Source organism: Rhipicephalus sanguineus, unplaced genomic scaffold, assembly GCF_013339695.2.
Source record: "Rhipicephalus sanguineus isolate Rsan-2018 unplaced genomic scaffold, BIME_Rsan_1.4 Seq10638, whole genome shotgun sequence".
NCBI lineage: Eukaryota > Metazoa > Arthropoda > Arachnida > Ixodida > Ixodidae > Rhipicephalus > Rhipicephalus sanguineus.
Window position 1 is genome coordinate 128931 of NW_023614258.1, and position 14716 is coordinate 143646.

Sequence of the window (14716 nt, forward strand, 5' to 3'; positions counted from 1 at the left end):
GAAAGCACAGGACCGGGTTGATTGGCGGAACATGGGAGAGGCCTTTGCCCTGCAGTGGGCGCAGACAGGCTGATGATGATGATGATGATGATGCTCAAATCCGAGGACCCATACTTGGCTCTTCTCGCCTACAGGGCAACACCCGGCATTGTGGGGCTCAGCCCGGCGGAAATTCTGATGGGCCGATGTCTTCGAACCCGTGTCCCAATGGTACCACAATTGCGTGACCCAGTCAAGTGTAGTCTTTTTCACGTTAAAGCCAAAGACTGCGCTGAAAAGAAGCGGCAAGCGTGGCATTTTGACAAACGCCACCGAGTCAGACCACTAAAGAAACTAGATCCTGGCGATGCGGTCTGGGTGACCGACATGCAAACGAGAGCCATGGTAGTTGCAGCGGCAGCTACACCCAGGTCTTACGTGGTGAGAACTGATGAGGGCATCACGTTAAGGCGTAACAGAAGGATGCTGAACCGTCTGCAAAAACGGGGCAAACCCGAAGGAAGCTACGAGTTTCCAGACTCCGATGATCCGGCTGAACCGCGAGGGGACAATACGGCCCCCTCATTAGCGGCTACTCAGGCTCCCTCGGCAACAGGATATGTGACCAGAGCGGGCAGATTGGTCAAACGTCCAGTGCGTTGGGCTATTGATGACGGAGTTGGTTGAATGCATTGCTTGTTGTGCCACGCATTATACTTGCTCTTTGTAATGCCCGATACAAACCCCACCCTTTTTTGTTCCTCGGGATAACGCGAATTGGTTTGCAAATAAAAAAAGCGGGGATGTGCTGATAAGTGCTGGCGCGCAGTTATCGCGTCTGGTCGCAATGCGCTGACTTATCTTTTGTATCTGTGCTCACGGAAGCCCCGGGGCAGTGACGTCAGTGCGTCTACATATACGAGTGGAAATAAACGCCGGGGGGCCTTTTTTCGGTTGGAGGCCTCCCGGGAACTGCGTATCACCGGCGTGATCTTTTATCGTGCGAGGGGCGTTGGTCGCTGGGTCGCCGCAGCCCGCGCCAACACGACAGTAACAGTGTTACCTTATGTACACAAGCTATCTAATGGTCTGAGTAATGTAGGCAATAGGTACGGGGTTAAGACGGTGTTCTCTGCTCCAAATAAATTTTCGGGAATCTGTCCTCTCGTTAGGAGAAAAATAGAGCACAGTAGCGTGTTAAGTGAAGGCTGTGGAACGAACCATGTAAAGTCTACGTATGTGCCGTGTAAGTGCGGGGTCGTCTACCAGATCCCACTTACTTGCGGGAATTCTTACGTGGGGCAAACAGGCAGATGTTTAAATGTACGTTTAAAGGAGCATAACCAGTCGCTGAAGAATTCGGATGCTTCGCATCTCGCGTCGCACTGTTGCACATGTGATTGTTCCCCAGTGTTTTCAGATACGAAAGTGCTGTCGTCACACAAATGCAAGGTCACTCGAGAGGTGATAGAAGCCTTCCATATCAAAAGAATGGGCGACGCATGGGTCAGTCAGGCATCATTGTTACTGACGGAAAAGGAGTTTTCTTTTCTGCTGGACACGTGTTCTGTGAAGTAATGCTTATGTTAGTGACTAGATTACCCCCCTTTTTTATTATTATTATTTTTTTGCTTCTGCACACGGTTTTTACTTGTCTTTCTTGTTCTTGTTTCTTGGTTGATCTTTTCAAATAAATTTTTCAGTTGCGAGTCAGCGTTCCCCCTGTGTGAATGTTCCTTCTTAGTCTCTGTCTTTTAGCGCTGCATCAAGAATGCATCTCTACCAGTGCTTTGCTTTTCAAGCAAAACTGTGTAATTTTTTTTTACTAAATTTGGAGTGTACATTTTCCCATATGCAATGTAGTATGTTTTCTCTTGCATTTTTTTTTTTCAAATCAAAAACACGGGAATTCTTTTACATGAAAGGGGGCCAAGGACACAACTTTGTGGCACACCATAGGTAAATGGATAGGAAGACGAGTCAAAATCGTTAGCTGTCAACAATTGCTTTCTATTAGAAAGTTTTCAATTCAGACAAAAAATATTATGGTCAATGTTTAATTTGCTTAAAGAGACACTAAAGGCAAATATTAAGTCGATGTTAATTGTTGAAATAGTGGTCCAGAAACCTCGTAGTGCTACTTTTGTGTCAAGGAAGTGCTTATTTTGAAATAAAATCACGTTTTAGTGGTCCGCATCACCAGTCTGAAAGCAGTCTTTCTGACGTCACTGTTGCCATGCCCAACGTTGCCCGCCTTTACTGCGCGGCGGCGTGCACCATTCGGGCATTCAGGCATCCGGCAACATCACATGCATGCAGCATTTTGTCGAACTTTCTGTCAGAGCGACTTTCACGAGCGTGCAAAACACACGCGGCAGTACGCGATACCGAAACTACCACTGAGATGCGACTGCATGAGCGAAGCCGGGTGAAGCGCAGTTCGGCGAAAACGACACCTTTGAACCACGCACGCCGTTGCCCATGGCAACGCCAAAGAGGTTCTTTTTTCCACGAATCAAGCAGACACGAACAAGCAGCATTTTATTACGTCTCTTGATGCATGGAAGGTTCTTTTTTTATTGCAGCTAGTTTGATTACTAGTGCTTAATTGTAGTCGGACGGTCTCACGTCATCGGGATCATTTACAAAATGTCCCACTCGTGGCGCACATCGTGTGATACATTTAGCTTAATTTGTCGGTAAGTAGGGCACTGCTGTTGATAATATTGCCATTTTATGCTTTGTCATACATTGAGCTTTCACTCTGACATAAATTGTTATTTGCCTTTAGTGTCCCTTTAATCTTACACACAACAGTAGCTGAGAAAAAGGTGGAATGCTTTCTGGGAATCTAAGAATGTACGATTAACTGAAAAAAAAAAAATCGACCTATATGGATTGAAACGTGGGTCCACTGAGACTTGCAGTCTCACGGTATGGACATCCCACTGACTAGGCAATGTCTGGAAGTGAGCCCGGACAAACGCAACGCGAAGGAGCTCGCCCTCCTGATTTGGCAGCGATATCATCTTTTGCAGTGCTGCAACCAACTACTGACATAGACTGTAGAGCACACAGAAGTGTGGTTGCAACAAACATGCTCCATGTAGGCACAGGCATTGGCAGCAACACAGGCATATTAGAACTTTATTCCTTCTTACCCTTCTGTGAGAATAATGATGCAATGCAACAATCAAATCTGCCTACTTTCTGGATTATGTTCTCTTGCTTTTGCACAAAACATCTCACACAGTTACTGTGGATGAAAAGAAACATAATAAGATTTCACTGCCAGCTGTACATATCACTTGGGCACTTGGCATTTGTGACACAATAGGACAGAAGTTTCTACTACATGAACGTTAAGCTGTTCTTTGACTGGAAGCAGCACAGAGTTGACTGATGTGTGAAAGGGTATGCTTCTTTTTTCAACTGCTGTTATATTGAGCTTGTAAGTTCAAAAAGTTTCAATCCTTTACATCGATTTTGGGAACTTTTCTGCATTCATCTTGGAAGCATACAAGGGGCCCATTGTGGCGAGACTTGGTGGTTAAAGTAATGTTGCTGAGAGCAACTAGAATGAGATGAGCAAACAGTGCTCTATAAAAAGTGCCTTTGCCACTGGGCACAGTTAGTTATCCTTCCCAAATTGTGCAACATGAAAATGAGCACATTCCCCAAAAAAGGAAAAGTGCATGTGCAACCTGCAGTCACTGTCAATAACTAGAGCAGTAATGTTTCCAGTGGACTGCCAAGGAGTGCTGGAAGTAGTACCTTCTGCTCCCTGTGGGTCCCTTTGGGGAGCATCTGCTGCTTCTTCTGCGAGTAGGCACGCTGCTCCTGTCTGTAGGCACGCATCAGCTGGTTGGGTTCATCTCCTTCGACCTCCTCATCACACTCTAGAAATGGAGAAGGAGCAAGAAAACGCGTTTACGCAAGCATCTGCGAGATCTGGCTAAATTGCATTTATACACCTTAGCTGCAACTAGCAGTTTGCACAACTGAAACCAACATGTGCCTCTGTCCATTCGTGCCCTTGCGAGGAGCCTTTTGTCTGCAGTTAAACAAGATGCGAGTCAAACGTCTGCTACATAATGGAACATAGTTCCTGTATACCCTTCAGCTGCATTGGCTACGCTTGTGTACGCAACTTGTTTATGATAGCTGTGTCAACTTGTCGTCAAAGGAGAGCAAGATACATTGCTCAGTAGACGAATTGAACCTTCTGCATAGCGAATATGTCTTGACCTCAGCATGATGTGTATGACTGAAGGCGATCACTTTGGTGGAGGCACTGCGACGTTCAACGGGTCATTCGACGTGCCGCGTTCCAGAACCAATGTCAAAAGTATAGAAGCATGGAAGCTTGGGCAAGTTTGTAAGACATTATGGAACAACTTCACAGCGCCAAAAACAAGGACAGACGAAAAAGAGTGGACACAGCAAAAGTATTACTTTTCTTTTCTCGAAATGAATGCAACCAAAAACTAAATGCGCACACATTTGGAGCCTATGATTTCATTCTTTTTATGTCAAAATGGAACATGACTGACTGCAGACTAATTAAGTATTTAATTTATGCTAATTACAATTAATTACTAAAACACACAAAACAACACAAGACTTCATTTTCTTTCTTGGGATGTAATATTGAGTGCCTTGGAATTGTGGTATGTGAATTTGGCACGATTGTAAGCAGTGCATCATAATTCGCACCTGATCTTCCTTCTGATTGTGGCTGATGTGACATCAGCAATGTGTACTGGGAATAGTAAATATATGCCACACCTTACCATTCTCAGAATTAAGTTGTGAATTAGCACCTGTCCCGTCTGCTCTATGCTTCTTCTTTTGTGCTTCAGCGCTATAATACGTCAGTTACAATGTGTCAGCACTAGAACATGTCAAACACCAAGTTGCCCAGCAACACATACTTCTGCAGTATAGTACAGCAGGCTGTTGATAATTCAAACACCAGGGAAAACTTGTTGGATGAAAAGTCGTCACTGTAAAAACTTTGCCCAGTCACCATTGCAGAAGAAACAGGATCAGGTAATATCAATAGTGAACGACGATGGGCCTGTTGGTATTGCATAACGAAAGGAAGAACAGCACTTAAAAGACGGGGACAGCACATCGTGTGTTGTCCTTTACTTCGTCAGGTAATATCAAGCAGACTAACATGCAGGGACGAGTTAATATGCCGTACTATAAAAAGTAGTATTAAAGCTTATCTAGCTTCTAGTGGTCAGCACTGTGGTACAAGATGAGGTGATTTTGATTACTCATCTAATTCTGTCGAATTTTGTACCAGACATTGTAGATATATTTTCATAGTTACTCGCAATGTGTGCATGCAGGGTTAGTCAGCAGCATACACAAATTTGTGTGCTTGTAGAACAATACCCGTGATAGCACTATGATGTGGCTTTGGTCAACTTTCTGGTGTTAAAAATCAGCCCACTAAGGCAAATGAATTGGTAAGCTAGATCAGTCGCAGTCTTTCTGTTTGCTTTCTTTTTTATGTAGAGACACCATATGTAGGTAAAAAGATGCTGAAAATGTCAGACAGGTCTTAGATATGACACACTGCAGCATAATTTTGGTTATCAATATTTCATCGTGCTTCCTCAGCGGGCATCATGCCTGGTAGCAGCTTCCTTAATCCTGATCACTTGCTCCTTCCACATTTTGCTAATGCAGCACATCGGTTCTTCTTATAATAATAACAATAAAAAAAAAAACGTATTCGGACTGCCTTTTGAGTGAAATGCTAAGTGCAACAGTGTTTAATTTTGTCTAAATTAGTCATAAGCATTAGCTGCCAGACCTGCGAGTGTCATGTATGACGTCGGCAGGGAGCATGAAGGCTACTCAATGCCATTAGCCAATCTGCCCTGCTGGAATTGCTGATTGTTGTCCTGCTTGTAGGACAGTGCGATCGCCCACAATATCCGCAGAATGAAGCAGAGTCACCGTTATTATTGCCGCCTGGTCATCTATGTGTGCATGGCACTATTCTGTGGCACCCTGAATGATTTGGCAGCCCTTTTTTTATCTACAGTTAGCTATAGGGAACCAGTACTTGCTTACGAGAACGGATAACTGGGCTAGTTTGTGGGAACTCATGTTAAGGCAGGTAGCGCAAAGAGACACGGACACAAGCGAAGAATAAGTGCACAGGACAAGCGCCAACTTCAAACTAAAGTTTATTTCCTGAATCCTCGCCTATTTATCTTATATCACACCACCACATAGTCACCATGGAGAGAACAACTGATACTGCTGTGAATGTCATGACGCCGGCTCACCTTGATCATCTCTTATACCTAAAATGATAACAATACTAAAACGCGCAAAACCGCGCAGTCAAACACTGATACACTCGAAAACATCACAATAAGAACACGCATGCTCAGAATAGAATGTTCCTATTACGCGGCAAGGGTAGCAGCCAGGTTGGCCGAAAGAAAAGCTATCTCACACGGGAGTAGGCTCAGTGAAGCCTGGCTAACACATACAGAATCGCTCTTGAGAATTAAAAACGCTTCTACGATCTCTCTGGACAGCTTGTTCCGGTTCCAGTACATCACCGCCGTGTCAGACAGTATTGTTATCATTTTAGGTATAAGAGATGATCAAGGTGAGCCGGCGTCATGACATTGTTTGTTTGTTTGTTTATTAATACTGTTAACCCTAGAAGGGTCATTACAGGAATGGATCAACAATCAGATACAGTTCAATAAAAAAATATACACGCGACATAAATGTGAACATGATTTCAAGGGCACTGCAGCATGCTTGCTTCAGAGATATGCAAAAAAGAGAAAAGGAAGAAAAGAAAACAAAAAAAAACAACACAAATGTACTCGTCGAGACCACATCGTAACGTTAACGATTAGTGCTTGTAAATGCCGAATGACCCGAATAGGCGAGAGTATGAAGCTCGTTTAAGAATGCAGAAATGGAGGAAGAGGAAACCAGTGAGTCGGGCAGCATGTTCCATTCATTAATTACTCGTGGAAAGTAGCTATACTTAAAGGAGTCGATTCGCGTCAATGGAGGTTCAATATACATACTATGCCTGTGCCTGAAACGTGGATTCGGTGATAATCTGAAAAAGTCGGGCCCATTAATCTTAAGCTTGTTATGGACAATTAAGAACAGGAATTTTAATCTTTCCACTGCTGTCCTTAATTCTAAAGCAGGAAGATTTGCATTTCGGCACAGTTCAGTAGGGGAGTAACAGCGACGATATTTGTTAAAGATAAATCAGCATTTCGGCACAGTTCAGTAGGGCAGTAACAGCGATGATATTTGTTAAAGATAAATCAGTAAATCAGGTCACAGCAGTATCAGTTGTTCTCTCCATGGTGACTATGTGGTGGTGTGATATAAGATAAATAGGCGAGGATTCAGGAAATAAACTTTAGTTTGAAGTTGGCGCTTGTCCTGTGCACTTATTCTTCGCTTGTGTCCGTGTCTCCTTGCGCTACCTGCCTTAACATCAGTACTTGCTGGAGCTTTCATGGTGTGTGCAGCGCCGGCGTTCACAGTGCTCACATCTCAGCCGCTCCCACAGATGAGAGTGGCAACTGGCAGAGGCAATGTGGGCACAGAACATCAAAGGAAAACAAAAAGAGGCTGGTGGTGCAGTTGCATATATTCAAGTGCCACAACTACGTAGGAATGAGGAAGGATGTATCCTTTGAAGTCTTTAATTTTAAACCATACGAACAAGAACGGAGACCGCGTTGGATCCAGGCAGTCAGGTGAGCGGAGTAGGTTCGGCTCTTGCTGTCCTGTCTAGTGGTGTCGGGCTGGTTCCTAAAGTGAATTTCACGTGTCTGCTTGATTTATCCAATAGGGAGGATTGCCAGCAGTGGGAGCCGGGCCCAAACAGTGGAACCTTTTGCTGGCATTTTGTTGGGAATACAACTAGCATACAGCGTATGTAACAATATTTCCATTGGACCACCACTGCCAAACTCCATGTGATGCCATCACGTCAAGGGTATGATACGACAGGCAATTAGTTTGCTTTTTGCAAACAGTTATGTGGAAGGAAAGTTGGCCTGTCAGACGAGATGCTTGTCGGAGCATGCGTGATTAGGCTGCCAAGCTGTTATTAAAAAACAAACAAAAAGAAACCGCACACGATGGAGACTCGATGCCTCCGTTAAACTTAATTCATACTACAGACCTTAATAAAAACCAGCAGATAATGAAACAAAGGAAGGTATAGGGGAATGCAGTTTTAAGTGTACTGTAGTCATTGTGATATCTGTATCAGACATGCGCTGTCTGTGTTATCGTGTCAGCGTGTTGACTGTGTTATCGTGATCAGTGCGTTTATCACTGAGACTGCCCCGCCCCCACCACCTATATAAAGACGTGTGAGTAAACCCTGCCGTTCTTTCTGTTCCCGTCAACATGTAGCTGCCTCTGTTCTTTGTCAGACACACGACGCGTTACATGGTGTCAGAAGTGGGATACCAGCTACAATGATGGAACTTCTCAAGGCTCCGCCCCCCTTGCAACTGACCGACAACCTCTCGGAAAATTGGAGGCGCTTCAGACAGAAGTTCGACCTGCTCCTGCAGGCGACCACAACGAAGAAGAATCCTCGAAGCGAAGCTGCACTGCTGCTAAGCGTAGCCGATGATGAAGCGCTCGACATGTTTAGCACATTCAAGTTTGAGGAAGACAAAAGCAAGGACGACTACGCAATGCTCACTGGGAAATATGAGTCCTACTGTGCTGAGGTGAGGAATGAAGTCCACGAACGCTACGTGTTTCGGTCAAGGAAGCAGGCGGAGGGAGAACCTTTCGAGAAGTTTGTCCGCGACCTCAAAAGGCAAGCCGCGCAATGCAACATTGGAGAGCAGCGAGATTCTCTGATCAGGGATCAAATCGTGTTTGGCACGAATGACTCAAAGCTGCGAGAAAAAATGCTTCGAGAAAAGTCTTGAACATTGCTGAAAGTGGAAGAACTGTGCAAGGTGGCAGAATCATTGGCACAGCGAAAGGAGGTCTGGAACGCCACGGAGAACCGCGTCGATGCTGTTTCAAGGCACGCGACAACATCGCGAGGCAAAAAAGTGATGAAGACTGCAAGCAGTACCGTTGCAAAAAGTGCAATCGACGACACTTGCCAAGAAAGTGTCCAGCCTACGGTAAAAGATGCAATGAATGTCGCAAGCTTCACCACTTCACGGTTTGTTGTAGAGAAATGTCTGGTGTTGGCCAAGTGAGCAAGGACGGCAGTGATGACGACTTTGACGTTCTAGAAATTGGAGCTGACAAAGGAGGCAGCAAAGATTGGAAGGTGGAAGCTCAAATTGCTGGAAAAAACATCACCTTCAAGGTGCACACTGGTTCACAGGCCAACCTGCTACCGTTCTCGGTGTACCGCAAGATTCCAGGGGCGGAAAAGTTAACGCCCACAGGTGCGGGGCTGCGAGCTTACACCAGGGGCGTGATTACTCACTTTGGAACGGCGCAACTGAAAATCACTCTTGGTAACTCTTCCACTACAGTGAAATTTTTCGTCGTGAAGAATGGCCGCCAAGCCTTACTGGAACTGGAGGCAAGCAAAGCGTTGGGGCTCGTTCAATGGACGGTGGCCAGTGTCAAGGCTTCAGAGTACGAAGCAATAAAGGATTACACGCATGTCTTCCAGGAGCTAGGCTGCCTAAAAAAGCCCTACAGCATAGTCATGCAACTTTCGGCAACGCCAGTCATCCAACTAGCCCGGCGCGTTCCCGTCTCTGCGAGAGCCACTCCGAGACGAGCTTCAAAGAATGGAGCGTGCAGGCATCATCATGAAAGAAGATGCCCCACAGACTGGGTAAGCCCCTTGGTCTTGGTTAAGAAAAAAGATGGCAGGCTTCGTATTTGCATGGACCCAAGAAAGATAAACGAGCATGTCAAAAGGCAGCATTATCAGCTCCCAAAGCGCGAGGACATGGAAGGGGAATTGGCTGGTGCAGCCTATTTTAGCTGTTTCGATGCAAATTCTGGTTTTCACCAGATTTTGCTGGACGAGAAAACATCAAAAATATGTACCTTTGCAACCCCTTTTGGAAGATACCGTTATCTGCGGTTGCCGTTCGGCATTTCGTCGGCCCCCGAAGTTTTTCAAAAAACAAATGAGCGAGATCTTCGATGGCCTTCCTGATGTACACGTGTACATCGACGATATTTTGGTGCGGGGGGCAACCAAAAAAGCACACGACCAAAGGCTAGCAGCAGTCATGAAAGCGGCTGAAAAAGCGGGCCTCACATTCAACGAGGAAAAATGCAGGTTTGGCGTCACTGAAGTGCAGTTCCTAGGTGATATCATTACTCACGAGGGCATATCACGAAACACCAAACTTGTAAAAAGTTTGCTTCAAATGTCCTTGCCTAAAGACAAACAGATGTGCAGCGCATGCTTGGTGTCCTAAACTATTTTGGTAAATATGTGCCACGCCTGTCTGAGCGAACGGCTTCCCTGCGAGCGCTTATCAAACCACACGCACAGTTTGAATGGACTGACAACCATATAAGGGAGTGGAAGAGCGTCGTGCAGATTCTAAGCACAACACCGGTGCTAGCCATCTTTGATCCAAGGAAGCAATCAAAGATAACTTCGTCGTGCAGCGCTTTTGCAGTGTCATAACGGCCACTGGTGGCCAGTGGCATATGCATCTCGAGTGCTAACGGACATAGAGCAGCGTTATGCGCAAATTGAAAAAGAGGCGCTCAGCATTTCTTTCGGCCGCGACAAATCTTACCAGTTCATTTACGGACAGAAGATTGTCATCGAGACGGACCACAAACCTCTGTTGTCTATAGCTGAAAGGAATTTGTGACATGCCTCCCCGTCTGCAAAGGTTCTTTTTGAGACTTCTAAATTATGACTTGGTTTACAGTATGTCCCAGGGAAGCACCTTATCCTGGCAGACATGCTGTCATGATCATCTCCTGCTCCTCAGGACGACACCAGTGGGGCTACAGACGACGTCGAAGTATACGCAGTTGCCGTCCTGGGCTACCTGGTCACTGAAGAGACACGCCAGAAACTGGTGAATGAAACGGCAAAGGATGACTACCTGCGGACAATCATCTCTTGCCTCTGAACTGGCGACAAGATCAAAGGCGAGCTAAAGCAGTTTTCCTCTGAACTTTCCGTTGTAAATGGCATATTGCTAAAAGGCATGAAAGTGATAATACCAAGACGCGTGCGCCATGCTATCCTGACAAGAATTCGTGCGGGGCATCTCGGTCTTCAGAAATGCAAAGAAAGAGCCCGTTGTCTCATTTTTTGGCCTGGTATCAGCCATGATATCGCTACTATGATCCAGAGTTGTCCCATGTGTTGTGAATATGCTTATAAGCAACAGCAGGAGCCACTGCTAATGCGCCCAGTCCCTGCTTGCGCGTGGTATCGAGTTGGTGTAGATATTTTTTCTTTCGCAGGAGGTTCATACATTGCGGCGTTTGATGCACTTAGCAACTTCCCTGAAGTCAAGAAACTTGCCAATGCCACTGCGAGGACGACCATCACAGCACTGAGTGCCATGTTCGCACGGTACGGCGTGCCCATGGAAGTGTGCACCGACAATGGGCCACAATTTGTAAGTCACCGAGTTTGCAGCCTTTGCAAGAAAATACGATTTTACTCATGTTACGTCGAGCCCTCGCTACCCACAATCTAATGGCCTAGCGGAAAAAGGGGTCCAGGTCGTCAAGCGTATAATGAAGAAATGTGCGCACGTACACAAAGACTTCTGGCTGGGTCTGCTGGCCTACCGCTGTTCGCCACTCGAGTACGGCCGATCGCCAGCAGAACTTCTGCAGGGCAGATGCCCGAGAGCTAATCTTCCTGATTTTTCTGCAGTGCCAACAACCGTCGTGAAGAAGCACCAGCAGAAGAGCAGCGGAAAGCCCCTACCACCTTTGGCTAAAGGATCGGTCGTGAGGTTCGGGGACAAAACGTGGACACAGAAAGAGCAAGTCGTTGCAACTGCTGCGCCCAGGTCCTACAATGCTCAAACCGAGGATCATCGGCTGTTCAGGCGCAACAGGCGTCATCTTCTGCAAACCGGTGATAGGTGTGCTGTAGACGTCAGCGACGACAGTTCTTCAGAGTGTGAGCCAGATGACCCCGGCTCATCTGCCCCAGCACGATCACCAGGCCGCTCGCCGCGACAACAGTCCACCACGGACAGTGTAGCACCCGCATGTGCTGTGCGCCACGAGTCGCCAAATTCTTCAGGTCGGACACTGGGCCCACAAAGGTCTGCTTGTACAGTCAAACTGCCAAAAAGACTTCATTACGATGCTGATTTCAATCAAATGCCCTGAACTGTTGTTTTCATTACCCCCAGGGGATGTATCAAACATGCGCTGTTTGTGCTATCGTGTCAGCGTGTTGACTGTGTTATCGTGATCGGTGCGTTTATCACTGAGACTGCCCCGCCCCCACCATCTATATAAAGACGTGTTAATAAACCCTGCCGTTCTTGTTCCCGTCAACATGTAGTTGCCTCTGTTCTTTGTCAGACACGCGACGCGTTACAATATCGATGTGAAGAAAGTAAAGTGGATGAAAAGACAACTTGCCACCGGCAAGGACTGAACCTGCAACCTTTGGATCCGAAGGTTGCAGGTTTGACACTGGAGAAGTGTCAAATGTCTCGAATTCTTACCCGTCATTTAACTCACCTAACGTATTGCCTTACTTTTTTTGCTTGCCTGTGTCTGCTTAGAAATAAGGTGCTTCATCAACCTCAATAATTTCTGTGGTTTTACCTGCCAAAACCAAGGTATGATTGTGAGGCATGCTGTATAGCGGAGAGTGAGTGAGTAAAAACTTTATTGGACATGTCAGACTCCAGATTAATTTTAACCGCCTGGTGTTCTTTAAAGAAGACCCATGCACTTCTAGCTCTACGTGCGCGTTACATTTTGCCCCCATACCCCTACAGTTTAGCACCTTACGTGCTAAGCTACCACGGCGGGTTGCTTAATCAACCTCCGTGTGCATCATTTACCATGGACTGCCAAATCCTTGGGGAAAAATGACGCAGCCCCCCCTTGCCCCCCTTTTTTTTACTGCAAAAGTGAGCAGCACAGAATCACTGCAGCTTGGACTTATCAACGGAGGCTTGTCAAGCTTGCGCAGCTTGGCACGAATCCCAACATGCGGGCAGAAAATGGTGACGAGGGAGTTGCTGTCATGGCATGGCACCGTCTCTTTGACACTGTATACACAAATGTAGACTGCTTTGCAGAGCTTCTCTCTGTTTTGAAGTGCTTTCCTGTGAGTAGAGTTCAGGCAAAGCTATTTTTCCAAAACCATAGTGTAGCATGGCTGTCACCATTGCTGCTTGAGCTGCTTGCCACAGCACACTGTCGCCAGTCGTCTGGTCGAGCGGCTGGATTATGCCACGTCTCCGCCTTTTGAGTGTGCCACCTATCCAGCACTGGTTTCCCATAGCAGTCAGCCTACAACTACCGTGTCTGCATGGTAGCACGATGTGTATGCCCTGCTCAATTAGCCACAGACACTTCAATTTTCCTGTCGACCAGCATTTTAAGCGCATCTTGAATGACAATTATGTAATCATCAAAAGTCGCAGTTTTGCTGCAAGGGTTAAGCAATGAATTGGATAGCAACAAATTGGAAAGTCATACGTAGTAAGGCTAGCAGCTCCCTCCTCCGGCAACTCAACAAAACGCTTGCATAAGTAAACATTCCGTCTCCTGCTTCAACAACAAACTTAGCGCCAAGAAGACAGCCCTCACCAAGCTGTCTGGTAACCCTTGTCAAGACAGGGCATGTGCAGCTTCCAATTAAAGAACAGATGTGGGGCTGCTGTGTAGCCGCAATAATCAGCTGCCACTGGACACTTTCACTCGCACATAAAACGTGCACGGGGCGATGTTATCGCCTTTGGACTTTATATGCAACTTCTTGGCAGCGCTGACACCAACGGAAAAAATGCACCTGGAGTGTCTACATAATCGAATAAAATTTGCCCAGCGGCTGCAGCGTATTAAGTGATTAACAGGACATGTTTACTAGCGAAAAAGACGAGGACGAGAAGAAGGAATACAGGACAACGCTAGACTTCAACTAAACTTTATTACACATAACATTCAGGTATATATAGACAACTTGGCGAGCGCATGCGCGCAAAGGTCCTGTTAATACCGAAAAAATTAATCAACACATAGGAGTTATCAGTTTCTTTCCAGATAGCCAAGTTCCTTGTCAGAGAGAGCCAAAGAGGGACTGCTGACACAAGCATCAGCTTCTTTTTTAATGACCAAAGCTTCAAAAATTTCCCTCTCCCCCTGCGTTGCGAAGCTGCGCAGCACAGCCGTTTTTTCATAGTATGGAGAGCATGAACATCTCCTACAATGGTCGGCAAGGTGTCCACCACCGGCCAACGCCTTCACTGCCGCTCGGTGCTCCCGCAGCCTTACGTTAATGCAACGGCCGGTTTGGCCTACATAACACCGGCCACAGGACAGCGGGATCTTGTACACCACTGCAGTTCTGCATGGAACAAAACGAGTGGCGTGACTCACTTTACAAGCCTTGTCTTGGCCTAGCCCGTTCACCGCCGCACACATACGTACAAGCTTATTCGGCGCGGTAAACACGACGTGAACGCCGCATTTTTTTGCCACCTTCTTCAATCGGTGCGAGAGCTGGTGTACGTAAGGGATAGGCACAGGACGT

The 14716-nt window shown here is 46.4% G+C and overlaps 1 protein-coding gene across 3 annotated transcripts in view; it reads right to left on the reverse strand.

Annotated features, from left to right (window-relative positions):
* LOC119376001 (spliceosome-associated protein CWC27 homolog) overlaps positions 1 to 14716 on the reverse strand; it is a 381331-nt gene that overhangs the window by 119297 nt on the left and 247318 nt on the right. For all 3 annotated transcript variants that reach the window (XM_037646002.2, XM_049411346.1, XM_049411347.1), the window contains one exon: positions 3754 to 3878. In XM_037646002.2, coding sequence (XP_037501930.1) covers positions 3754 to 3878 — 125 coding nt within the window. The remainder of the gene's footprint in view (positions 1 to 3753; positions 3879 to 14716) is intronic.